The sequence below is a fragment of the Manacus candei genome, unplaced genomic scaffold (genome assembly GCF_025592945.1).
Source record: "Manacus candei isolate 608988 ecotype Guabito, Panama unplaced genomic scaffold, ASM2559294v1 h1tg000095l, whole genome shotgun sequence".
Lineage (NCBI taxonomy): Eukaryota > Metazoa > Chordata > Aves > Passeriformes > Pipridae > Manacus > Manacus candei.
In genome coordinates, this window is record NW_026138143.1 from 4,309,788 (window position 1) to 4,336,655 (window position 26,868).

Consider the following 26,868-nt stretch of genomic DNA (forward strand, 5'->3'; position numbering starts at 1 on the left):
AGGTATATGCTGACTATAGAGAGAAGCTCAGCTGTACACCTAAAGTTAGTTACAGACCTTGGCATTGATTCTTCATGCCTGCAGAATACCTCATCAGGGAAATATCAAGCTACTCTTGGCTTGGAGAAGAATTTGCTATTTTTTGGGCATGCTTACTACACTATTTCATAGACACTTAACCCAAGTTCAGGAAAAAGGAGGACAGCTCCACATCAAGGAACATTAGGGAAAGTGTTGCATGTTGGTGATATATGCACAGCCATAGGAAATTTATCTTAGAAAAAAAGCATTTTGTGATTTAAAGCAATCATGGTCTAATACCGATATATCTGAGCTACATCTATCTCTGCATGATGGAACAGATATAGTAGGATTGAGGGGAGGCATTTAATAAGTTTAATACTACTGTAGATAAAAGTATAACAAAAGAATACAGTTGACCCCTTCTCAGAACAATAGTCAAACAAATCTAGAAGATTTTCAAGAACAGAATCAGGAAAACAAACCGAAGCCTCTTTCTTGTAGACAAAAGCAGAATAGGAACCTTTTCTTGTTTAATTCATTTAATGTTGCCTATCTTCTATTACAGTGGGTAGAGATTTTTCCCTCTCTTCTAGCATGAGAAAAAAGTACATTGATATATTTTGGCAATGTCAACTATCAGCATATGGTCTTCTTCTGTTAGCAGGGAAGAAACTAAACTCAAGCATCTGGATTGGCATAGAAGACCCAAAAAGACCAGTTTGCCATAGAGTTTGGGAATGAAAGTGTTCTGCCAATAAACTTAACAATAAAATAAATTAAAAGTTTAATGGTAAATAATTTCAGTGAGTCAGAAAAACCCTCTTGAAAGCAGTCCTTACCAAGATCTGGAAATATTTTAGCACATGCAGAGAGAACAGGCTAAAGTGACAGGAAGGTTCACCTCAGTGACAGATGAACCGCTGATTTGTCTCATTAGCCAGACATTAACTTGGTTTCTGTGAGAACCAAGAAGCACTGGTTCCAGCTATAATGTGGAATTGCAAGACAACAATAACCACAAATAAGATAGTCCCCAATTACAGCTATGCTTCTGCAATATAGAAGGATTGCCCACTCTAATTCTTTATCATATTGTTAGTCATATTTTGTCTAAAACTTAAGGCAACTAGACACAGTCTGCTTATTCAGCTGTACAAGTCTGATCAAATTCAATTAAATATAGTCATTTGATGAGCACAATGGAAAGCCTTAAGACTAAAGAGGAAACTAAATATGGATCCTCTTTTGCTTTTTCCCTTTCCCACTAGACAGAGTGGTCAGTTTCTAGGTTTGCCCAGTTAGTTCTGATTTATAAAGACAAGTCCCCTCCATTCCCCAAGGAAGTTTTATGAGCTTGAATACTTTGAACATCTTTACCAGTTTCAAGCCTTAAAAATGAACAGGTAGTTGTGTAGGGTACTATGGAACTTTAGACTTGAGCTTTATAAAGAAGCATTACCTTTCGTTTCTCATCATCTGGGTACGTCCAATAAGAGATACAATTTCCAGACAGCACACACCAGCGTCTGTGCCATGCTCCAAATCCGCTAACATCTTCAAACATCGTCTTAAAAGAAAATAAATCGTTTTAAAAAAGAATAATAAAAAAGTAAAAAATGGGGTAACATTATATCTTGAACTTGGTCTGTACTTGACTATTTTGCTACCAGAATGGTTCTGCAAGTACAATCTGTTATAGGAGTACACAAAAGTGAAGGAAAAAAATTATACTGGGAGAGCCTTCTATTAGCATAGAATATTTTCAAGATAGCATAGAAAATTGGCTCACATTATCATTCTGAATTTTGCAGCCTCTTGCTCAAAATACATCTACCACTGCTGTTTCAAACTACCAGGTTTTCATGTTGATGGTGGCCAGCATTCCCATTATTTAAAGATAATGGAGGGTTCCTTATAGTAGACACAGTATGAATAGTTCACAAAACACATATAACAATTTATTATTATTAGATATTTAAGTCATCTTTGACTTACAATTCAGGATTACAAAATATCTGGCTAATCAACAGGTCACACTCAGGAGCCCAGTCAGTTTAAAAGAAATTAGAAATTGATTTTTAAATGTTTGTGTTGGCAGTTCTTTTACTGGATGAAGGATTTTGCCAATTTCAACCCCATTTCCTTAGTACTGGAATGGAAAGTTTAGTATCTGACTTGTATTTCTGATCCCCCTTGACCTTGTATAGAAGTTTTATTTTCCAATTAATTTGTGTGTGTTGTGTTTTTCACTCATCACAATTCAGTTTATAATTTTTAATGGTGCAGGGAGTTTCCAAACCCTTACTCTGGACAAATTTAATATGCACGTACACCATTCTTCCAGTTTGACATATTGTATAGTGGAAGCAAATATGGACTTTCTTAAATTAGTACGCAGAAACATGGGGCAGCAAATATCATAAGCATGAGAAATGTTTGCATCTAATGAAATCTGTTCAACTTCAATTAAGTGAAGGGAAAGGAGACAGAAAGCAGTGTCTGAAAAGAGTCCTAAGAAATTCTGATTTATAACACCAAAATAACAGCCAACGTTAATGTCGGGCTGAAGTATTTCCATAGCACATTTACTGCCATCTGCTGGACATCTCAACAGCTTCACCTCTTAGACTCAAGTATCAGCTGCATTTTTGAAGCTCAGTTTTAGAGAGAGAATTGCTAAAGATGTTTTTCGAAAAAAAAATACTGTCACTTCCTTGGCATTTCCAAAGGCTGTGAACACAGTGGAAAAAAAAAAAAAAACAATCTTGTTTTTACCAGACTCAAAAAAAAAATCAAAAAGACCAAACCAAGATATCTTGTAAAATTTTCTGCCAGAGAGATTAAAATCTCATCTCATATCACAGATTGGAGCAAGAGAAGGCTAACTTAAGTTTAAAATAAGAAATTAACAGAGTTTAGAAGAGAGACACAAAATCTTAAAAGGTAGCTTTAACTTAGTCACGTTTAGAAGATAAACTAGGAAACATTTGGGGTCTGGTTCAGAGAGGGGAAAAAAATATCAAGCCACTTTTAAGCTTCAAATACATGTGTGAAGTTAAAAAAGTGACTACATTTAATAGGACCTGTTATTCGCAAGGAAGAAGTTTCAAGTGAATACCTTACCAAGAATCCTTTTTCTTCCACCAAGGAGTCCACTTGACATTTCAATTTTAGATATATATGACCTTCCAAAGGGGACAAAAAGGGAACCTGCAAAAAGTAAAACAATTAGTCACTTAATTTTGACACCTCCCAACTCTTACTGGTTCAAGCAAGCCACCTGCACCAAGATGTTAGCACTGTCTTGCTCCTAGAATCTTCAGCCAGAAAGCAGCAGTGAGTCTCAAGCAAGACAGTAATAATCACTTTTTGTTTCAAGTTCATTTAGAAGCTCTTTAGGAATTATTTGCTTAGTAGTTTGCTCAGGACATATGGACAAACATGCATTTTCTCTATAAAAACAGGCACTCCAAGCATGGTTAGAAACAACAGAAGGCACCAGTCCACACCCTGCAAGCTTCTGCCTCAGCTTGACATTAAGTTGTTTGGAAAATATCGAAGTGAGCTGAAACAGGAATGGTACTTGGATACCATAAGTATTTTTAGCAGATACTGATGTAGCAATGCCTACTCAGATAAGTCTTTGTATTAAAAAAAAAACTAGCAAGGGGAAAAGTAACGAAAACAATTCTTCTCAACAATTCTTCTCAACTGGCACTCAAAGTGTTAAAGACCTGTGTTAAGTAATTTTTAACAGAAAGGGTTCCAAGTCCTATCTTCTGCCACTGAAAAAAAAAAAAAGCAGCTAAAGTACTGTACTAGAGGTTGGTTAAATAGCTATTTGATAGTCAAGAGTTTTTAGAAGAAACATGCAACAAAGTCTGCCTTTGGACTTCACCCAATCCTTCCCATACGTAGTACCCCATTACACTGACTACTCCTATGAAATCACACCCCTTCTTTTATTTTCCCCCATAAGGAAGCTAAGAGACAAACTGCTAATACAACAAGCAAGTTATGATCTGCAGGGCATTCTACATACCATATTTTGTTGCTAATCTAAATAAGCAACACTGTTAAGAATCTTGCAAAAAAACCCCAACCAAAATAGAAACAGGAATGCTTCTGATAATGAAAAAAATCAAAAAATAAATACTATTAAAAATAATATAAATTATATAATATATGATTACATATTATAAAATAAGACAAATTATATTAAAAAATATAGTAGAAACAGTGTTTTCTCATAGTAGAAAAAACAGACAAGTTGATGGTGCTAGTCAAACACAAAGAAAGAACAACTTGCCAGGGAATCAACATGTCTACATTGCAATGAAGTAGCTTTTAAAGCCACAGAATCAATGTCAATCAAATAGAATTAAGTATTGTTAGTAGTTAAGATGAACAAGAGTCACCCTCAGTAGTTAAAAGTGCACATCTGTAGGCCTTAGTGAATCCTGCAGAACACTAGAATACATGTTGTGGCTAGAAACAAATTGCCTTCTAATTTTAGACATCCTGAAGCTTCTTTCCAGACGTGATACACATGTGCACAAACAGGTGATCAAGTCATTTTTACATGTTAGATCCACTCAACTATCATAGCATACTCAGCTCTACAGTATAGCACAGAAAAATTCTGAGCATCAGGAAGGACCTGCATGACCATTTGAAAAGCAAAAAATAGTAAAACATTCCCACATAATATAAATAAGTTAGATTTTTTATCAGCAAAGACAACTATAACCCTACATGCTACATCAGGGAACATTGGCTTATATTCTAGCAAACCACAGTAAAATCCATTTCTGAATGAGGGCTTCAGGGACATTTGGCCATTCCCCAATTCAAGTTTGGGGGTTTTGCATTCCTTTCTGGTTTATGTCAGGACAGAAGAATCTATCTAATGGATTATGAAGTTTACCAGTGAAGAGCTGTGTGACAGTAAAGCAAAGAGGTTCTATAACAAACAGAACATACAGTTTTGAAGAACCTGCAACACCATTACTAATTACTAAAGCAGGTCTTGAAACACTCTCCTGTACACATAATGAGAAAATATTACATTCTACTTATCAATCTATCCCTTTCAAAGGGGTGGAGGTGATGGAAAGAAATCTAGTTGTCAATATCCAGGTAGATGAAGAGAAAACTAAAACCCATGGCTAGGCTAGCTTGCATTCTGGTGCGCTCATTCAGGTGTCTGTCTTAAGCAGTTGTCCTACTGTCATAGAAGATTATCTGTAAAGGTACTCAAGACAATTCAAGAATTTGAAAAATTGTTTTTTTAGGAGACTTTTGATTAAAAATAGGAGATAAGTACTAAAATTATCACTTGCTTAATTTTGAGCGAAAACATATAAATTTATCTAAAACACTTTCTTCTGATAGACTCAAGTAAGCTATTAACTAGACAAAACTATTTTCAGATGTTAAAGAAAAATTATTTCTTTTAAGCATATCAATTCACATAAGTCCTAAAGCCAAAAACGTATAGCAAAATATTTTAAGTGCACATTTGTGTACAAATAAAAAACCCTCACATTTTAACATGTTTAGTATCTTTAAAACTTCAGTTCTTTATGACCACTTTTTGTTTAAAAACCAAAGGTCTTGCTACATCTTGCCAGAACAAGGCCTGGTTAGAATAAGAAATTAGATCTCTAGGTCCCAGGTGATTTTAATTTTCTTCAGCAGCAACAAGTTGAGTTAAACCAACATTTAGGCCGCCAGTCATTTTTCTCTGGTTCTCTTATCAATGGAGTAGCTGATTCTATGTTCTCTGCAGTTCATAAAGAAGCTGGCCCAAATTTTCTGACTAGCAAACTTTAAGAGACACATCTATTTGTTTTGAAGTAAAAAGTCCCTCCTCCAGTGACCTAGGAAGACAAGAGGCACATGCTAGTTAAGGAAAAGTCCTAGGCAGCCTAAATAACTTTGAGTTCGAGCAGTATGCTTATTACTGTGCATGCTGGGAGAAGTACTGTGCAAGGGGGAGAATTCTGCAAGTCTTAAAGGCTCCTAACATCTTGTGTTTAGTTAGTAAATCTTCATAAGCATTTTCCTAGAAAAATTAAAAGAAGTTGCAAAAAGGCCAGACACAGATAAGAAACATGCACTAGAAAGCAGTTTCCTATTTTAAGTTATGAACTAAAGGATTATAGCAACCTTGTCCTGGAACATATAGCCCAACAGTTCTTTTTCCTCCCCTTCAAAATTTATCTAGGGAAAAAAGAAACATGCTCAATGCAATTAGTGTAAAGTTAAAGTCTAGAAGAAGAAAGGACACAGTCATACATGAGTATATTTTGGTCCTTTCCTACCCTGAATTTTAACAGTATGTATAAAAGAGAGGAATGAAACAAAAAACCCACTGTGACAGTAGTTTGTTCCTCATTAGAAATGCATGAAGCAAATTATAAAGCAGCCATTGGTACAGCCATAGGCCAAGTCAAAACTGAATATTTACTGACATGATAATTTAACAAAACCCAAGTGACAAACAAGATTTCCCCTTTTTGTCAGATAACTAAGACTGCACCTGCAAAAAATTAACCAAGTGATAGTTTCCCTGGAATTCTATTTAAACCTTGTGCTTGTGCTACAGTCCAGGAGTCCTAGTCCAGTGTCCTGTCCCACAGAGTAAACTGAAGAAGTTCAAACCCAAATTGCTGGTTGCAAAAGCTGATTCCATTAACTCCAAGAACAATGAGTTTCCAATAAGCAAGCCATACACAAAGATTTCTACACATGGTTCTGGTTAACAGGAACACTTATGCTGAAGAACCAAAGCTGAAAAAGCTCTGAAATTCACATAGTCAGAAACACCAGTGCAATTCAAGTGTTCAGTTCTGCCAGCTGTTTCAGTAACAGAGTCTGCTTTTATCTGCAAAAAGTAAAAAACTTCTAAACAGCAAGTTGGTATTATTGCAGTATTTTGTTTTAAGCCTTATGCACAAACACTACTAGTTCTTGTCATCTCATCTCCCATCAGAAGCTATAATTGCAATAATACTACCAATACATATGATTTAATTAGCCAAGAAAAAAAATTATACTAATGATGCTGTTTGGATAGATAAAGTTGTGATTTAGTCCTACCATAAACTGTAGTAACTTTTGAATTCATTTAAATTATTTTAAGATAGCTACTGGCATAAACACCTATTAAAATAGATTTTAGGTATTAGATATTACAAGGTTAAGAGATCATAATGAATGCAAAAATGTATTTTTTAAACTTCTGACAGTAAAAGCAAATAAGCATTATATTTAGACAAGGAACTAATGCAATAAAAATCAATAATAGTTCTCTCAATATTAGGATTATTTACTTTTACAAATTTAATTAGGATATGAAAGGAAAAACTCGTAATCCTAACTATATTCGAATGTTAATTTTTAGGTCAATTAAATGAAGAAAAGTTCAAATACTTCATTATCAGTAAAACACATTAAATGTCTTATTTAGTGATAACTGCAAGGCTAAGAGCAACAAACAATACGAAGACCATGCACAAAGATGCCAACTGCATACATCAATTTTTTTGTCAGTGAATGCAAATCAGTAAACAAATGCCTTCATTATCTTTGCATAACCATACCTTACACTGAGCTACAGAAATGAAAGATTATCTGGCATAGTAATGTAGAGTCTTTCTCCATTGTATCTCAAAATTACCTATATTGAATTTCATATGAATGAAGTGTAACAACTATACATAAATTTATAATGTATAAATAACATATCTATAAACCTACATGTTTCATTTCTAGGATGGTAATTTTGCCTGAAAACAGTAGGCCCAGACTCATTCATTTTTCTAGTAGTATGCAATTACCTTTGGATTAGTAACCAGTAATTACCTTGTCCAATGCAAATTTGGCACTTCCTACAGAAGACAGAGACAGCTTGTGGGATCCAACAAGGATGAAATTAGTACTGCGTATAGCATTTGGGCCACCTGGACTGGCCATGGCTGCAGAGAAAGAAATTAAAGTGAAGTCATAACACAACACACAGTAAGGATGCTGCAAGGCTTAAAAAAAAAAAAAAAAAAAAAAAGGCTTTATTTGTGCTCCTGTATGCATGCCCTACTCAGTACTCTGGGGGAAGCCCTCTTTGCAGTGCAACCCAGCAGGACATTCAGAGAGAATCTTGATGCACACCATTCCTCCCCAGTAGATCTTTTCTTTCATAAAGAAGTCTTGAAATATCCACAAAGGAGAAAAAGCATTTTAAGACTCAGAGGGACAGAGAACATGCTAGGGTATGCTACAAAGCGCACACATCCTGGGGTAAGAACATGCCTTTTAAATCCCTCCACCTCTTCTCAAGTGACATGCTGCAGCCTTCTAGAATTTTTACACCTTTTTTTGCATTTTTAGCAATAGAAACACAAACTGTAGCTCAGGCACAGGAATCTTACTAGTAGCAGTAGCATGGTAGACACTCCAGAGTTAGTTCATGAGCTCCTTAATGTTGTAATTTGTACTAAGGACAGCTCAAGTATCTCATACTCTAGTCATACAAGTGTATAACACATTTTTATGTAGTTAGAAAACCACTCCGAGATGCTGTTCTTCCCTCCCCTCAAGAGTCAGAAATATATAAATGTTTAACTGTGTTATTATATACACTACACACAAACAACGTTTTAGGATCTGTTTGTATTTTCAAGTTATTCTGTAAAACTATGTTGACATCAGACTCCAGTTTGAAATCTTAAAATTCATTTGAATTCACATTTTCAGTAAAAAAATGCAAACCATGGGTGTCTGATACCAGATATTAGTTTTGGTTTTGTAAAGATCCTTTCGTTAAATTCAGTGGTAACTCAGATATAAACACAGGACCAGTTTCTGGATTGGTAAATTTGGTGCTTATTACTCTGAAATTGTCATCTGTTACAAGTATTATTTATTGATACACTGGTTTTGACAGAAAGTGTAGATTATTCATCTTGGCATAAGATGTTTAAACTTTACTTACCTGGAGTAAGAAGGTTGCTTTTCTAGGAAGAGAAATAAAGAAATAAAGGTTTAAGGGAAAGGTAATTCTCACAGTTTCTACAAAAGACAAAGCTAGGGTAGAACAAAATTACAATTGAAATACTTAAAAAAACCCCAAAACAAACAAAAAAAACACCAGAAAAAAACCCAAAAAAACCAAACAGAAACAACTTGAAAAGAAAGTCCAAATAAATGTGTAGCAACTGCATATTTCCAGCATTACATGTTTAGAGCTGTTATCTATTTCTTGAGCTGATAACTGAAGAATTTGGTTGAAAACTGGGCAGTTTATAGAGTTTTAAATAAGGGACAGAAAGAGCCTACTTAGGGCTCAGCCTTATTCAGTGTGAGAATATGGCCTTTGGAAGGAGTCATAAACAGATCTGGTCACAATATTACACTCATACTTACAGAGGTAATAGATGTTAGTAATCTCTTCGGAGTAATAACCTATGAAAGAATACAAGAAGATAATGCATTTGCTACTGAATTTGTCCACCATATTAGTGTAAAAATTAAACAGTGAAACTACTGAAGGCTTATCTAAATAAATTTTGAATGGATAGTTGTTGTAAGGAGTAAGTCTTGGTTTTTGACTCGATGTAAAGTATTTCGGTGGAAAGAATACTACCTATCAAAAAAATATTTACTGAAGTTTACACATGCATTATCTTGGGATGAACAGCATGTGTTTGAAAAAACGTTAGTAGGCCTTTTAACTCCATTACATGAGGTTTCAAAGTTACATTTGCTTATTTAAAGGTAAAAGTTAACAATAAAAATACAGAGATGTTCCATGTGCTACTGTTACAAATAATCTATTATTTTCAAATCAAAATCTCAAAGTTTAAATGAAATTGTATATTAAACATGAACTGGAATTACGTACTCATCTTTTCTTGAAGCTGAAGGAAAAGTCTAAGAAACTTGTCAAAAAGCAGATATAGGACACCATTGGCAAACCTGCAACCCTACATAAGCAACTAACACACAAAATCATTCTGTTTTAAGTAAAAATTCCTCTAAACTTCAGCACAGGAGAGAATAAGACCCTGGACTTGAAATTAGAGGATAGGTAGAAGCATGCTTTCACTGTGCCAAATGGAAGTAAAGAATAAAGGAAATGTCCTATTTCTGTTTGCAGAGACAGGATTTAAGTACTCATTCCAAATGTTTTGAAAGACACTTAAGTTTCTTGTTTTCACTAAGTGATGTATCTTGACAAAGAGGAAATCAGACCTGAAGTCATTAATTCACTGTGTGCTCAGCTATTAGAATGATGAGAAGAAAAATACACCCCACCTCTACTCTTGCCCCCCCCAAAAAAACCAAACCAAACCAACAAACCACCACCAAAGAAAAACCCAAAAACCAAACAAACCACCTCTAGAAAGTCACTGGCTTGTTTAGGGTTACATATCCTTAATAAAGCACAAACATTTGATACCTGTGCCCTATCCAAGCTGAAATATTTTGTCCAAGGAGTTATTAAAGCAATGTTTGCTTTAAAAAAACAAGCATCTAATGTTTTTTACTTAACACCGAGGAGAAAGAAAGTTTTCAGTTGATCAATAAAATCTTTAAGACAAATCAAACGCCAGGGTAGGGCATATTGACTGGCACAGTTTCAGTAAATGGGAGAATAAGGGCACTAAATCACTATCGGAGGCACCACACCTAATAAATAAAAGTTTGCAAAGCATAACATTTTGCAGAACTAGTAAGATTTCTTCTCCTTCCCTTCCAATATATTTCAGATTCAGCCAAGTACTGCATCTAAGGTCCAATCTCCTAATTGTTGCAGGTCCCCATAATCCATCTGTCATTGCAGATGTTCCAAGAAAGAAGGAGAGGAAAAGCGAGCAACAGATTGTCTAGCACTATTAGTCAGTTCTCCCTGAACACAGCAGTCTTCCTAGTGCACCTTCTGTTGAAACTTTATATACTGATTTTCATGTTTCATTTACCTTAGATTTATTTGCCTTTTTCCTTTTATCAGTGCTGGTAACTTCTTTTCTCTGCACCTGTAAGGAAAGAAGGTATTAAGAAAGTACAGCACATTATTCTCTGTTACACATCCTCTGCACAGGAACTGATACATACCAGACTGTAAACTTCTACATTTATTTCAAAGTCATTTGACACATCATGCCTAAAAGGAAGGAAGGGGAAAAATAGGTTAAACAGAAACTGAAGCAAAAAGATTTTTGGTTTTGTGTGTGGTGGAGGTTTTGGGGGATTTTTTTGAGTTACTCTTTATTTCTTCCCTCATTCAGCTCTTTAAAACTGTCCAGGGAGCAGCTAGGTTCTACAGAGAAGCTTAGCCATGGTGCTGACTAATAGCTTAGTCTTAGTTTGCTCCTGCAGGGCAATACAGCTGTTTGAGATCCGTTCACTTCTACAACAGTACGCTTCAGAGCGATTAACATTGCTATTTTTTAAGACTTTAGCGTATTACTATTTAAAAATACTCTGCAGAACTCAAAAAACAAAAGGAAAAGGGAAAACAAGTACATCTACCGTTTCTCGGATTGCACCCTGCAGTACACACATTTCCAGAAAGAGATTGGGTCTAAGTAAATAGATTTAAGTGAAAATTCCAGTTCAAATGGACTTTAAAAAGGGAGTTTGTTTATTTTGAAAGACTTCTGATAACAAACAGCCATTTGAACTCACAATACCTTTTTAGATGACATATGAGACCTTAAAGTTTTAGTTGTAAGAGTACTATTTTTTCCAGACACTAAAACCAAATAGCTACATAAAATGTTACTGGTTGCAAAAGAGAAAAACACATCATCTCAGGCATGGTAATCCATCTGTCTTTGCAGGTGTTCCAGGAAAGAACAAAGGTAGAAAAAGCAAGAGATAAAATAGTTGATGGATGTCGAATAAGTCTAGGTTGCTCTTCTGAGAGAAGTGCATTCCAGCTATTTCTTGAAGCAGGAAATACCTACCTATACCACAAAAGCTCACCATATTTGTTTGCAGAATATGACATTTTTGTATGAAGATTTTAAACATTATTTGCATGCTCTACCATTGGAGTTGAAACTGGTTCAAAAAGAATTTCTGTATACTTACATAGTAAATGTCGTAGTAAAAGTAAGAGCATCTCCATTCAGGGAACTGGCAGTACTTGCTAATGGAGTCACAACCATGTTTTCTGCTCCAGATCTCAGGATTATTACATAGTAGTAATTCGCTGAGTCTGTAAATACATAGCAGGTAGTTTTGTTAGCCTGAGGAGTTCAAAGTATCTAAAAATCCCAGAATTCTGAATTACCATTAAATACATCAGTTTCACCCCAATTAAACACTTGGTTACAGTCAAGACTTACTTATAAACTTAGTCTTAAAACAATTTTTTCTATGCTGTGTTTACTAGTAGGACTGTCTCCATAAGATTCACAAAAACCACATTGTTGTCTGGGGCATCTCAGCCCAGACCTACACTAACCCTTGCGTGAGAAGGGAGAGGAAGAACTTGCAGTCAGATTCAGCAGCTAATCTTAGTTCCTTACACTCTTTAGGTCTGTCAGCTCAAGCACACATCAGCTCTTGCTACTGCCCATTCTCATGCTTTTTTCAGTCCTACGAAGTAACTGGCTATCCAGGTAATTCATTTCCTTAACCCTTCACATAAGGGGAAAACAAGCAAGATCACCACAAACACACATCTAAAGAGTGCCAGGAGATAATTCGGAGTTTGTGCAGCAAATTGCACAATGCTCTTGCTTTACCTAATGTTCAGCAGTGTGAGACTACATCAAAAAAAACCCACAAAAAACAAGCCAACAAATAAAAACAAAAAAACAAAACGCCCCAAACAGTTTGAGTGCTCTGTTGTATAGGATAAGTCACAGTTTTCAGAAGAGCTGTTGTAAACTCCAATAAACATTGATTTGTACACTTTATATTTGATTATCTCTTCAGATGCAAGTGATTAATAGAGCTTCTGATGCACAATGCACAGCAAATTTTATGCTTCCAAAATAAAGGTTTTATGACAAATAGCTCAGAGTTGTTTGTTTAGACAATTTTGTTTTGAGAATTACTGATAGAAATTAAACTTATATTTTTGTAATCCTTAGAGAAGTTTTCCTATAACAGAGATGAATTGTCTCCTGCAACAGGAGCAGTAAAAGTTTGTCCAATAACTTTTGTCCTTAAGTTTTAGTGAGGCAAGAAGCAGAAAGCTGTCCACACACAATCATATTTTGTGGTATTATATCAAATAGCACTCGTTATTATGGGCTTGCAGATTCTTTGAACAACCACATGCCAGAAATTCACTATATTCCAGGATGGGTCTCTAGACCTACAGTGAGATATTGCTAGATATTCTTCTGGAACAAAAGAAGAAACAAATCCACATTTTGACACCTTGATTAATTATAACAATTTACAAATACTAGTATTCTATCATCTTAAGTATTTTGCAATGTTAACAGAAGGATTGAAAAAAATAGAGGCTTAATGAGCATTTCACAATGCCACAAAGGTCAGAATTTTTGTAAAGATCTTTAGTATTAGACTTGCATCCATCAAAAAAATTCCAAGACAGTAAGAGAGAAGACAGCCTGAGATATAAAATTCTACTTCCTCTCCAACAGATTACAGGGAACCACAAAGAACTTTAAGACTGGCTGGAAATGTCCTGATAAGTTTCTTAAGTCTCACAAGCCATAAAAAGATGCAACTAACACAACCATGGAAAATAATGAAAACTTAGTCAAAAAGCAGATGAACTGAAAGTAATTGCTAAATTTTCATTGTCATTAGATTTCTTAGAACATCAGCATAGAAGATAAAAAAAACCCAAGGAGAATGAACAAGAAATAAATGTTGGGAGAACGAGGGAAGGGAGAGAAAAGGGCTAAAAGCCTTCGGTTGATAGCTTTACCTGGCTTTTGAACTGTTCCACATACAAAGTCTGCTTTTAGAGGTAAACGCATTTCTGAAATGGAAACAGATCCCCTGGATGGAGCAAATTCAGTGGATGTAGAAGCACCTTTATTTCTTTTACTGTGAGGTCCCTCACTCTTCAGTTTATTCAGTTCTTCCAATAAAGCAGTTCTCTTCTGAGCTGCAAAGAGGAATTAATTACAGTTGTAACAGAGGAAAAAGTAGTACTGAAACATTTTTTTTTTTGCCATAAGCATATAAAATGCAACACAAACGTTAATCATCTTCTATGAATATTAGGGTCAAGAAAGGTACCAAGAGTGTCTTCTCACCTACAAAAGAAGCTGAAATGAAACAGATAATATCCTCTCCTGTTTTCTAAGTGAAGAACTATAAATATCTACAATGATGTATGTGTATTAGCAGAGTTCCTCCCAAAGTGTTCTTGACAAAGTGTTCATGACAAAGAATTGAACTTGTTTAAAAACCTACTTGCAAGGAGAAGAAGTCTCTCTGCTTCTGCTTCTTCTTGTGACCCTTTTCCATGTTCCTCATCAAAACAGCAGTTCAGAGCTTGACTGGCTTGATAAATCACTGTCTGCTGCATGTTGATCTCATTGTTCAGTTCCTAGGGCAAACGAGTGGTAGAAATAATTAGCCAGAAGAGTTATTTAGTGTTACATTCAAACAAGGAAATGTCTCAAGATTAGCATTTTTGGGGCTATGCTTCAGAAAAGATCAGATCACTTAGTTAGTAAGCTACAAAAATTTTGCAGTTTACAGTTACTTTCGCAAAAGAATATTGCAGTACGACTTTTTTTGACCTCAGAGGTAATTTAAATATGGTGGGGAGTGAAGGACTCCAATGTTTGTATGCTACACATGCAGTCTAGTGTTCCCTTCATTTGGGGGAAGCAGCAGCTAACCAGAAATTCAGCACTGTAGGTGAACGAGGCACTAGTAAAGTTCAGAATGTTGCCTACTGAAAGTATGTAGTTATAAATCTGGCCTAATTCAAAGGCAGTGATAAGATACGGATTCTGTCTCCTTCTCAAAACAATGTCTTGTTCTCTCCAGACTTCCTTTATAACATGATCCTTCGAAGAGATGCAGCTGTTCGAATTATGTAGTATCATCCCCTACCATTAAATATTTATGTTAAACAATCTAATTCTGCAGTTCTAAGCAGTATGTTAATTCATGGGGGAAATTAAGTGTGGAAACAGTAGATTAGAAAAAGGATTTTAAGAAGCGTATTAAATACCTGCATTTTTTTTTTGATATTGACTTGGTCAGATGGGCCATTCCTTTTCATTTCCAGTTTGGAAGCAACATCTTCTTTGCGAACAATGATTTGCTTTATTGAAGGACGATCTGTCTCTTTAAATCTCTGAGATCTGTACGCATCAACACTTTTAAAAGAGGAAATCTCATGAAATGTTTCACAGGTGTGCCAGGCTTTTTTTCTTTAATATACATACATATGTACTGCATATTGGTGTTTTCCAACTTGCCTAGTTGGTTTTCAAAAAAAAGCATGCTATCAGCTCATTTTAAGTTTAAGCAACATAAAAGAGTACACTGAGACAATCTTTGACAAAGGCTGAGATTGTGGAAAAAAGCTTTGTTCATAGTTAAAGCAAGTACACGTCCTTAGAAGAGTCAAAAAAGCCAATGTCTTAATTTGTACACTTACAGAATCAGGGATGAGGTTTGTGTTTATTACCTATATGGAAGGTTGCGATCTTCTGACATAGAGCCAATACTGTCTCCAGATTCTGCCCTGGGAACTTTAGTCCTTTGGAACTTTTCAGACTTCAGACTTACATCACTGGTACTGCTACCTTCCCCAGCTGACTTACAAGGAGAAGCAAAGGCCTGGGGAAAAGAAAAGGTTATACCACCTGTCCACATTATTAATTACCTGTTTTCTCTGACCTTTACTTGTTTTGCATGTAAAAAATAAATTTGGAGGCTGCTTAATACTATTTAACAGTTGACATCTTACAAATATTTCCTAGGACATGAAGCAAATTAATTAATTTATTTATTTATTTTAAGGATACCAACAGATTATTGAACTTAGAAACTCTTAGTTTCTAAACCAGTATAGTTGCATAATTACTTCTCTTCAGATCTTCATCAGCAACCGCTTCACTGAGTGCATGTCTACCACTGCAAGTTCAATACAAATAATAGGTTGATTTAGCAAAAGACTATTTGTTTAGCAGAGCATCCAATATGTTACACTGTTTTCAGAGGAAAATAACTTTGCCTCATTATGCTCTCATTAGCAAATGTCATTCTCTATTTGTTCAGATATCCTAATACCACAAAATGTCACTTCTCACAAGCAAATTGCACATCTCTGTGTGTCCTTCTCCACCTCATAAGAATTCTCACCTCTGAACCAACAGATTCCACTAGAGGGGTTAACAGAGACATTGATGAAATATTCAGCGACTCTTCCTGCTCATCCTCATCACTTTCACCTTCCAGGCTCATGCTCATTTCTTTCTTCAGCTTTTCTATGTCTGGACCATCCTCTTGAAGAATTTCAAAAATCTCATTTATCACTTTTGAGCTATTCATTTCGCCATCCACATTCATTTCGACTTGGGATAGTTCATCTGAAGGGTGACATTTTAAAACATGTTAGTAGCATCAAGACTAAACTTTCCCTTAAATGAGAGCGAAGTGATATTAACAGATAAACTATTTTTGCTTTTCCAGTAAGCTTGATTAAAAAGCATTTCTTATAGTCAGGCATATAGAACTCGAAAGTACACTTCTATGATTATTTTTTAATGCTATTTTCATACATGCTGCTTAATCAATAGAGGGAATGAAAAGATGCACCTCTTAGGCAAATTTCAACCTTTTAGTTCCAATACATCTGAAACTTAACTGCAAGACCCACAGTCCTTACCCAATGAACTCTTAATATCAGCTTTTTAATGTTCCTTGAAGACTTGAATGTCAAGGGAGAAGGATTATGATAAAAGAAGTTGCTTGTTTTATATAAACCTCACTACAAAACACACATGAGGGTCAGTGTATGTATGGTGAATTCATTGTTCAGACTTGAAGGATATTAACACTGTTCTAGACAAGTGGCAACAGAGAGCTAAGTGCATTAATATACATTTACTCAACACAAACCTTTTGGTTTCTCAGCAAGTTGTTCGAGTTCAGAGGCAGACATCACTTTCACAGGGCTCTTTGACTCAGTGATCTTGGGAGGACTGGGTTTATCAGCCTCTTCAGATTTAGAAGCATCTAAGTGGTTTATAAAAAAAGAAGTAACTGAAGATTATGTCTAGCCTTTGAACTGTAATTATTGAATTTTAGAAATTTTACTAACAAAAAGACCACTATATTAAGTATTGCTGTTAGCTGGCTGTCAAAAAGCATTAGAGTATATATCCTCCACAACCTGTACATCTGGACTTCTATCTTATAATCAGAAAACTGATACCTGAAGAAACACTGCTGAAATCATAGCGGAATGCAGCCACTCAAGAGTAAAAAAGAAAAATTCAAAAAAAGCAAACAAAAAAACCAGTAAACAAACCATCCCACCCAAACCCAATCCAAGAGCAGGATATGATCCTGTTTTTCTAGAAGCACATTTAATAGCCTGTTTGTCCACAAGGTCTAGAAGAAGTGTTAACTAAGTTCACATTTTTCACGCAGAAAGCTAGAGATTCTTCCACTCAGTAAGCAACAGAAAGGGTATCACAAGCATCTCAGAGTTCTTTTCACATCTCGTACGATAAGAATTAATATCATAAAGGGATACGGACAAGCGAAGAGTTCTTTCCCATTAGATTATTGTGGAAATTTGGATTCTCAGATACAGCATAGATTAAATCTGTAACTGACAATTCTCATTCACTTCCCTACACTTAACCTATGTGAAAGTATAAAACACAGGTAAACCCACTGAAAAACAAAAAGACAGTCTTGCCTTGCAAACCTTTCAAGTGGTACAGGAGTGCAGAGTGCTATTATGATATGAAAAGTTGTAGATAAATCAGTTAACAAATAAGAGGTCCAGTTCTACACATCAGTGCTCTGAGCCTCTTTATCTGTTCGTGGAGGTCAAGCACAGTGTTCCTGTCCAGTAACAGCAACAGGCATACTGTGACAGTTCTTACCCAAAGACTCCACACTTGGAGACTTTACTGGCCCATCACCTGCTGGTGTGTTGTCTGTTGATCCAAAAGCAGTGGCATCTGAACTAGGAGGGAGTTTTGGACTAGCCTGAGTTTGGTTTTCCTGGCAAGAATAAAAACATAATACATTCAGAACATAATGTTCAAAGTAACTAAAAAACAAACAAACAAACAAAAAACCAAAACAAAACACACCTGCCAGAAAGAAATACATTGAACACCTACTAGGAAAAAGAGGTTGCCTATCCAGTATCCTATTTATTTAAGAAACTTAGCTGAATTGCTAAATATTGTTTGTGTGAGGAGCTTTCTTCTGCTTTTGAAGATATATAATACAAAAAATACCCCTACACTTAATATCATGAAAAAGTAAAAAAATTAGTTGGCTCAAAGCAGTATCACTTGGAAAAAGGAAATCACAGGAAAAAAGAAATCTAATAATTTCTTAATAAACATACAAATCACTTGACAAGTGGTCTTGCACAGCCTGGACATACCCCAAAGCATTTGTTTTTTACTTTTTATATTTGCATATCTATTCCTGTATTCAGAACACGTTGAAGCAATTCAGACTATCATATTTTGATACATGCAGGTAACACATTACCGTTTTAGCTTGCGGAAGTTTCCTCTTTGAGCTGTCACTTTTCTCCGCACTCCACAGATTGCCCCTATCAAATCGGCCACGAAGGCATGCAAGTTCTCGCTCACGTTCCTAAGCAAATAAAGGGGAATGGGGGAAAAGGTGACAGCTTGAAGATGTTGCAACATTTCAAATTCCTCAGATAGGTGCAGAACACTAAGAATCTTCCCCATACCTTTATAAGTAAGCTACGAATGTAACAAGTCATACCTGCTTAAGCTGAAGTGCTAAACTGGCAGTAGAGGAATTTTCATTTTGTTTGAGAAGCCTTTCCTGGATTGTCCTGGTGTTTGGGGTAACAATAGGTGTTCTGCACCCAGGAGTATTTGTAGCAGGGCTGCGTGCACTACGCTCTTGACAGCGCTCCCCAAAGCGTTCCAGGAAGGGCTTAATTCCTGATCCCCCTACAAGAACAATTGTTTCACCTTGAAAGAAACTCTCAAAAATACAGAAAAAAATCACTGCAATTTGCATCCTGATGAAGGTTCTCAGTGAAGCAATTAAGCTGTCTCCTTTACACATCTTACTCCATTATATTTTATACAAACTGAACCTGAAGGTCAAATCATAACAGAATATTGAAGTTAATAAAGCAGCAAATCAGAGCAAATAGATGTCCCTCTCTTACTACACTCCACATGTGATACAGTTATTTAAACTTGTTTGCTTTTTCAATATTTCCTCTGTAACAAACTTCACTTGTATCTTTCATGAAAATGAGCGTTCTAATACATAAGGCAGACATATTGTTCAGCATCCACCCTATTTTATCGAGTATGTCTTTTATTGTCAGCATATCTAGAGACACACATTTCCTTTTCGGAGAGTTCAAGCAGTTAGTCCAAGTTTCTGACACAATAAGCAATTGAATTTAAAACTGGGGATGCTCACTTGTTTTGACATTAGTGCTATCAACTGAAAGAAAAACACTATGCAAAGTGAGTGCATCCGTGGGATTTCTTTTAACATATGCAGACTCTTAACATTATATTGATAGGATACACATAGTGTTCAACAACTTGAAATAAACTTTGAATAATCTCAATTAACATGTTAGTATAAAAAGTTAAACTGATTTTGCTCTTAGAGAATTACTGAAGTTGTGTCCAAAAAAAATATCCCTGCAATATATGGGAGCTGTACAACTTAAAATAACCACAGAACTCATTGGAATTTTAATCAATTTACAGCAGGAAATAGGTATTATCTGGTATGTTACCTTAAATTCTTAACTAACATGTAGTTTTGAACACAGAACACATAAACCTAATTTGAATGAACATTTACTGAGGCTGAAAAACAGCTTACCTGGTGTTGTGGGTTTACCCTTGGATTCAAGTTGCACATGTGTTCCTTTGACTGGCTCTTCTTTGGACTGAACTGGTTGAGGCAAAGATGATTTTGCTGTTTGTGTATGCTCTTGAGTTTTCTTGAGACTGCAGGGATTCTCTGTTAGCAGTTGTACTTCAGATTTGTTAGAATGTGGAGCAGTGGATCTTGAGGATTGTGTTAAAAAATTGTTTGGATCCTGAACAAGACAAAAAGGAAAAACATTCAGATGACACATTCTTATTCTCTGAAGAGGAAAAAGAATGAAAGCATTCTGCATAGCCTACCATCACCTAACATATCTATTCCATCAACAAAAGAAAAAGTTGAGACAAGTCTTAAGCTTTTCTCTTTTTTTTAATCCAGTGTTCCAAATTGTTTCAGAATTTGATTCCAGGTGCTCTTGCCAGCTACTTCAGGTATTTTCCCACGTTTCCCTAAACAAGACTGCAGATATTGCCATTACATAAATGCCATAAATCAAACAATACATGTCTGGTACTACTAATTTCATCATTCTGATTGAGTCTTCATACAGCAACAATATTTACAATTTCAGTCAATCAACGATATAAAGTTACAGAGTGAAAGCCAATATCTCTGTAAAAAGCCCCTTTCTGATGGTCAAGAGCAGCAATCAATTACATTGATACCAACTTTTACAAAACACTTAAGTACTCTCATCTTTAAATCTCAGCACAAAGAATTCTAAGTTGTTTCACGTCCGCGATTAAACAAACAGAATGTGGGATTGCAATAAAGTGAAAGTTGTAAATAGACTAAGATTGCTCACACCAAATCTTTAAATTCAGATTAAACAGTTATGTGTTAATGTTTGCACCCTGCAATACTCATATCAATTTTTAATCAGCAACCAAATCAGGCACTCACCGCTCTCTTTGAGTTTGCTGGTTTATTAATAGAAGCCTCAACAAGCCTTTGAGAACAGGATGCAGCTTCCTGCTTTACACTGCTACTATTGATTCTAGCAGATGCTCCACTTGTAGTGGACAATTTGGATAAACAAGTAGTGCCAGGCTGTTCTTGTGCATTGTTTTGCTTTGCAGATGGATGACTTAGGTCATCTTCCCAGGAACCAATTGTAGCAGCAAGGTTAGCTAAACGGCCTCTTCTCCCAATAGGGGTTTCACTTGCCAGGGCATTAGATGTCTGCTTAGGTGGAGAAACAGGCAGATCTTTTGACTGGAGAGGGGACAGAGAAACACATTCAGAGGGATCTGGAAAAAAGAAAACACATTTATTTTGCTAATAAAATATATTGAGATATATTTACATATTTTGCATTGTACAATGTATTGAGTTTAATCAACAGGTAAATGTTCCTGCCAACAACAGAACCTAACCGCTAGTCCTGAAGGCATTGAGACTAATCAAATTAAACATTTTTAATCAAGCAGTTTACTAGTTTTATGTCACTGCTGTAAGGAGTAAGGCATCAGACTAGTAGGAGGAAAAAAAATTATATTATTAAGCTGTGGTCAAAGCTTCAATATTTTAGGCCTTCCCTAGCGCTGTCTCAGAATTCTTTCTTAAAATATTAGCATTCACACACACAAAATTATCTTCTACTACCAAACAATCATCAATACAAACATTGAAAGACAGCACTACTGCTTAGCAAGTGAAACATACCCTCACTATCCCAGCAGCGCCGCTGTTCTGCCAGTTTCTGCATACGTGTTTTGACTGAAAGGGCTGCAGGAGTTTCTGGCTTGGTGTTTAGAGGCTGAACGGATGAAGTCCTGTTAGAAGTAGTTTCATGCAATTCTGAAGTCATCTTAGGAGAGTCATGGCTTGTGGAACTTGAAAGAACTGGCTGTACATTCTCTGAACTAGAAGCTTGAGTCTCTATATCATTAGGGCAGAGCCTCTTTGATGGTGATGGCTTTGTATCAGGTTTTACTGTACAGGTCAGAGTATTCAAGTAAATTAGTATTCAAGCAATCTAAAATATTTCCAGAGACAACACAAAACTATAGTGTCAATAAAGTTATGATTTTTGAATACCCTGATATGCCTCCCAAAAAAATGCCCTTCCCAGATCTACTAAGCACAAGGCACTATCTTTGGCTATTATTTCTAAATAGCTCGCTAATTCCTTAGTGCATCTGCTCTCAAGTCAAGCTAAACATGAGCTAGTCCTAGTGGTCAGGTAACTGCATCCATCACTGTTTATTTTAAGATATACACTCAGGATTCTCACTTGCCCTTAGGAAAAAAAATAGGTCTTGCATCAAAAGACAACCTTTATTAAACTTGTTGCCAAATACCTTCTTCACCAGGAGGAGAGGTCTGGTTACCAGTTTCTGCCAAAGGCTCTCTGACCCTCTTGGTCTGCATTGTGGGTCTTGCTCCCACCTTGGGCCGTTCCGCCATTTTCTTCTGCAGGTTCTCTCGCCTGGCACGGGTTCTTTCAAGGAGTTTCTGAGTAGTCAGTAGATCACGTGTTACTATACATTGCAGCGTGTTAACCAGTAACAACTCAAATTAAAAAATGGTAGCATTCTATATAGCATATACTAAGATCCACAATACCAGAAGCCAGCCAGCAGGTTCCAAACTTCCAGTCATTAAATCAACCAGTGTCTCCCATTAGCTTGGTTTGAAAGAAAACCAGGGTAAAGAGACAGAAGTAATGGCAAAATTAAAGAGGGGTTCATTTAGAGCCTGAAGTAGTCAGAAAGGTTTGAAAGTAATTACAATTTTTTACTGAATCACCACATTACAACCTTGATCTGGGTTTTTTTGACAGGTTGCTAAAGCATCTGGTCAAGTCATCTGACTGGCACTAACCCTCTAACAAAATAAACAGCAGCGAAGCTGTTGTCAAGTGATCATAAAAAAATTCAACAAATTAAATGTGTGGCTATCAATATTAAAAAAAATTGTTGCTATTACACCTTCTAAATCAAAAGGTGAATTTCTTTGCCTGAAGCTTAAATTTTAAGAATAGACTGATGTTATGACTAGTTATATTACGATAAATAACCTGTTTATTGAGATATCTGTATTCAGAAGAACATATAGAGATACCAATTAAGGTACCTGACATTATCTTTCATTCCCTATCCATTGGAAATTTGAGTACTCTGATTATATTCCATACAATACAGCTGCTTCAGTAAATGCTCCACACTAGTAGAAAGTGATTCCTTATAGCATCCAGGTTTAAAATATGTTGTGGTTTGTTTGTATTTTTTTTTTAAATACAGCATTCGTAAATCATTATAACTCAGTTTGAGACAAGAAAATGTGTGATTGAACTAATGGCCTTTAAAGGGAAGCATATAAACTGCACTTGTTTGGTGGCACATAAATTATTGTGAGAACTGTGCCAGCCATTATCCATCCTGTTGCACAGCAATTAAATACACATTTCACATTTTTAACTGTCTAAGGCTGAAGTCTTAAACAATGTTCCATTGTAGGGCAACACAGGACAAACAGAATGTCAATCTCAACAGTTTTTTTGTGAAAGCAAATCTCAGCTTCTCTAACTTTCATAGAAGAGGAGGATTTTGAAAGGAAAAAAACCCCAACAGCAAACCAATCAAGCAAAAACAAAACAAACAAACAAAAAGACATATGAAATGCCTTCAACGCAGGTTCCATCTTAGTTCCGTTCACAAGTCATGTTTCCTTATTTCAACTTACAAAAGGCAGAGCTACAAGGTGCACGTAATACCCACATAATTTAAATAGCCATTAGGATATTTTTTAACAGTTCTTCTTGCACAGTGTTGAATATATCTTCCACAACAGTATTCCTGTGGTTCTATTCAAATGGAATCACATTCCTTTCTGTTTTGTTAGTTCAGTGAAATAGAGTTGCAGTTGTTAAAAAAGGGATGTCACTTCCCAAGAATGCATGCCTCTGTTGTTTGACTCCAGCTCCTATTGGCTTTTTGTATCTCAAATTTTCCATGCAACTGCCGTGATTCAAATGCTGCTATGACACACAATGAGTAAGCCACTCTCCAGAACTTGAAACTTACTTTCCGAGTTCATCAACAGGGTATTTGTTACAAGTACATTCTCAAAGTGTTCTGATGACAAAGTTTCAGAGTATCATAGAATCCTAAAATCACATGAGATCCTGAGCTGGAAGGGACCCACAGGGATCATCAAAGTTTAACTCCTGGCCCTGCACAGGATAGCCCCAAGAATCTCACCATATGACTGAGGGCACTACTTATTTCAATACATCAAGGAATTTGAGGACTACCGAGTCAAAGTCAGAGGATCACTGCTCATGTTACAAAAGCACCTTCCGAAAATCAGAAAAGGCTTTCCCACTTCAAATGTTAACGGACAATCTCAGTTATTCAATATTTTACTAAATATTTTATATTTATTCAATACTAGAGAAGATACTTGGGGCCCATATATGATTACAAGAATTTGTTCTAACTAACCTGCTTTACTAGCAGAATGGAGTAAAGGGAGCAAATTTATCCATGACATTGAATGAACAGTTAACTTCAAACCTCATATTTGCAAGTTTTCCCTGAACAACTGCATCACTCTTTACTCATTCTCCATGCTAGGAAACCATACTTTGCTCTATGAATGTTAATAACTACTTCAAATTACAAAATATCCTGAAAAATTACCCACTGTACCATCTCCTCAGAGTGATCTGTATTAATAATTTGGTTGAGATTCAGAAGGTTATTAGCTTTTTCTTCCAAGACTAATAAAAAGAAACATTATTTCTGAACTGTCTAATTTGAAAGCATTCCACTGAATTTTAGAGCAAGATTTATTTGAGCTTAAATTGATTGAGACCCAGCCAAACTTTGCTACTGCAAAGTGATCAACACACACTGAATTAACAGCACGCTTTGGTCCATTAAGGTTCAAATATTCTGTGACTGTGAATTATATTGCTTTACATAATCAACTTGCAATGCCTCACCAGTTCCCTGAAAGTTACAGAGCATGATAATTTGTAGACAAAGATTATCTGAAAACAGTTTAGCTAAGGGAAGGTTATATTAAAAAAAAATAACAACACAAACCACAGAACATAAATACTTCAAAATAGGTGGTTAAAAGGTTTCTTTTCATTGAAATTTTTTTGGAGGAAAATTACTAAACTTCAATACTAATACACTAATATTGGTGAGATCTTTACACAAGAGTGGAATGTTCTCCACAGCAGAAACATTCTTGATAAGACACTCTGCAATACTGGCTAACACTTGAAAATGAAGTTTACTCAGGGGAGCAGCCTCACAATTGGTCATAGCTTTTCAAAGTCAGTTGTGTACCAGAAAGGGCGTGTTGAGGTTGGAATACCTCCCAGCATGCAAAACCATTTTAAACTTGATTTGGTAGTCCAGACTTGAAGTTTATTTAAGACTAGCTGGATCATGTCACTTACTACCAATTAAGGAAGGAGGTTTTAGATGTTTACACTTAGCAAGACTTTTCATGGAGGTAGGGTAGATCTGCCTTGGCATTACACATTTAGTAAATCTGTTTAGATCAACATCTTGTGTTCATTTTTTTAAAATCAGATCTGTGCAGTCACCTTTTTTGGGCACTCGAATTATTTTAATTATGTCAGTTTGATAAACAGACTGTTTACAAGGGGATAAGAGAGTAGAGATAAGAGAGTAGTTCATCAGTGTATCTGATCTGATTTTTTTTTAAAAGTAATTCAGGTTTTGTTTAGGCAGGCTGTGGATTGAAGGCCGTTTTTAGTAGGAGGTTTCTCAAAGTAGTCACAAGACGGCTTCAAGACTTTACAGCCCTGACACATAAAATACACCTTAAGTATACCAGAGCATCTTTCAGAAACCTCCAGCCTTCATACAGCTTCAAGCTGGTCAACTCCACTCATTTTGCTACAATTTTGTCTCTGTAAAACTCAAGCACACACACAGCAAGTCCACCCTAACAACTGACAACTACTTTTTTTTTTTTTAACAAAAAAGAGGAACCGTGCCTGCCAATGAGAGTGACCATAATCGCAGATGGCAATAGTGCCAAATAAGACGCAGTTTTTTCAGACGGTCGCCGCTTTGGGCAGACTTGACGTACGACCCTTAAGTACGGCAGCACAGTATGTGTCAATACCACTCCCAGTAGCTCCCAGGGTCCCTTCCGCTCCAGCCGAAAGTTTTATCTGCCGGATGAGCACGAAAGGCAAACGCCCGGGATGGGAAAGGTCCTCTCCTCCGCAAACCCTTGAGTGAATCACCCCTCTGTCTTCTCCCGGCAGGGACCTGACACCTGGGTGGCTCCAGGAGCGGAGGGACCAGCAGGAGCCAGACGGGGGGTGGGGAGCAGAGAGGGTCTCCCCGCCGCGGAGAAAGCGGGTCGCCACTCGCCCGCAAAGCCCCGGAGTACCGCGAGCGGGGACGAGGGGCGCTGGACAGGGCTCAGCCGGGAGTCAGGCTGAGAGGAAACATTCCGCCCCCAGAGCGCCGTGCACAGAGCAGCTCCCTTACCTTCCCTGCGTACCCCGACCAGCCCCTTCTCCGCCCTCTATCCCCGATACTGACAACTGGCCCCCTTCCCCGGCTCAAGGCCCGGGTGTGGCCCCTCCGTAGCTGACGACCCAGGGGCCGGGTCAGGTCGTGCCCTCACCTGGGTGAACGGGTCCATTGCTATTGCTGCCGCTGCCGCTGCCGCTGCCCTTGCAGGGTCCGCTCTCCGAGGCCGCCCGAGTGCAGCCAAACCTCCGCCCCAACCGCTCCCGGGATTTGAATTTCAGCGCCCGCCGCGGCACCACGGGAACAG

General features: G+C 36.7%; 1 protein-coding gene across 2 annotated transcripts in view; it reads right to left on the bottom strand.

Annotated features, from left to right (window-relative positions):
* ANLN (anillin, actin binding protein) overlaps positions 1-26,868 on the bottom strand; it is a 28,083-nt gene extending 1,215 nt beyond the window's left edge. Inside the window, exons 1-22 of one of the 2 annotated variants that reach the window (XM_051768538.1) lie at positions 26,716-26,868; positions 22,389-22,542; positions 21,751-22,020; positions 20,989-21,335; positions 20,077-20,296; positions 18,979-19,172; positions 18,733-18,840; positions 18,108-18,228; positions 17,110-17,226; positions 16,351-16,577; positions 15,674-15,825; positions 15,212-15,359; positions 14,440-14,575; positions 13,946-14,128; positions 12,124-12,250; positions 11,143-11,191; positions 11,007-11,063; positions 9,451-9,489; positions 9,020-9,041; positions 7,894-8,006; positions 3,148-3,234; positions 1,484-1,591 (exon numbers count right to left, since the gene is read on the bottom strand). In XM_051768538.1, the coding sequence (XP_051624498.1) occupies positions 1,484-1,591; positions 3,148-3,234; positions 7,894-8,006; positions 9,020-9,041; positions 9,451-9,489; positions 11,007-11,063; positions 11,143-11,191; positions 12,124-12,250; positions 13,946-14,128; positions 14,440-14,575; positions 15,212-15,359; positions 15,674-15,825; positions 16,351-16,577; positions 17,110-17,226; positions 18,108-18,228; positions 18,733-18,840; positions 18,979-19,172; positions 20,077-20,296; positions 20,989-21,335; positions 21,751-22,020; positions 22,389-22,542; positions 26,716-26,733 (2,997 nt within the window). In that variant the 5' untranslated portion in view covers positions 26,734-26,868. The remainder of the gene's footprint in view (positions 1-1,483; positions 1,592-3,147; positions 3,235-7,893; positions 8,007-9,019; positions 9,042-9,450; positions 9,490-11,006; positions 11,064-11,142; positions 11,192-12,123; positions 12,251-13,945; positions 14,129-14,439; positions 14,576-15,211; positions 15,360-15,673; positions 15,826-16,350; positions 16,578-17,109; positions 17,227-18,107; positions 18,229-18,732; positions 18,841-18,978; positions 19,173-20,076; positions 20,297-20,988; positions 21,336-21,750; positions 22,021-22,388; positions 22,543-26,715) is intronic. The other variant, XM_051768539.1, reaches the window with a different exon arrangement.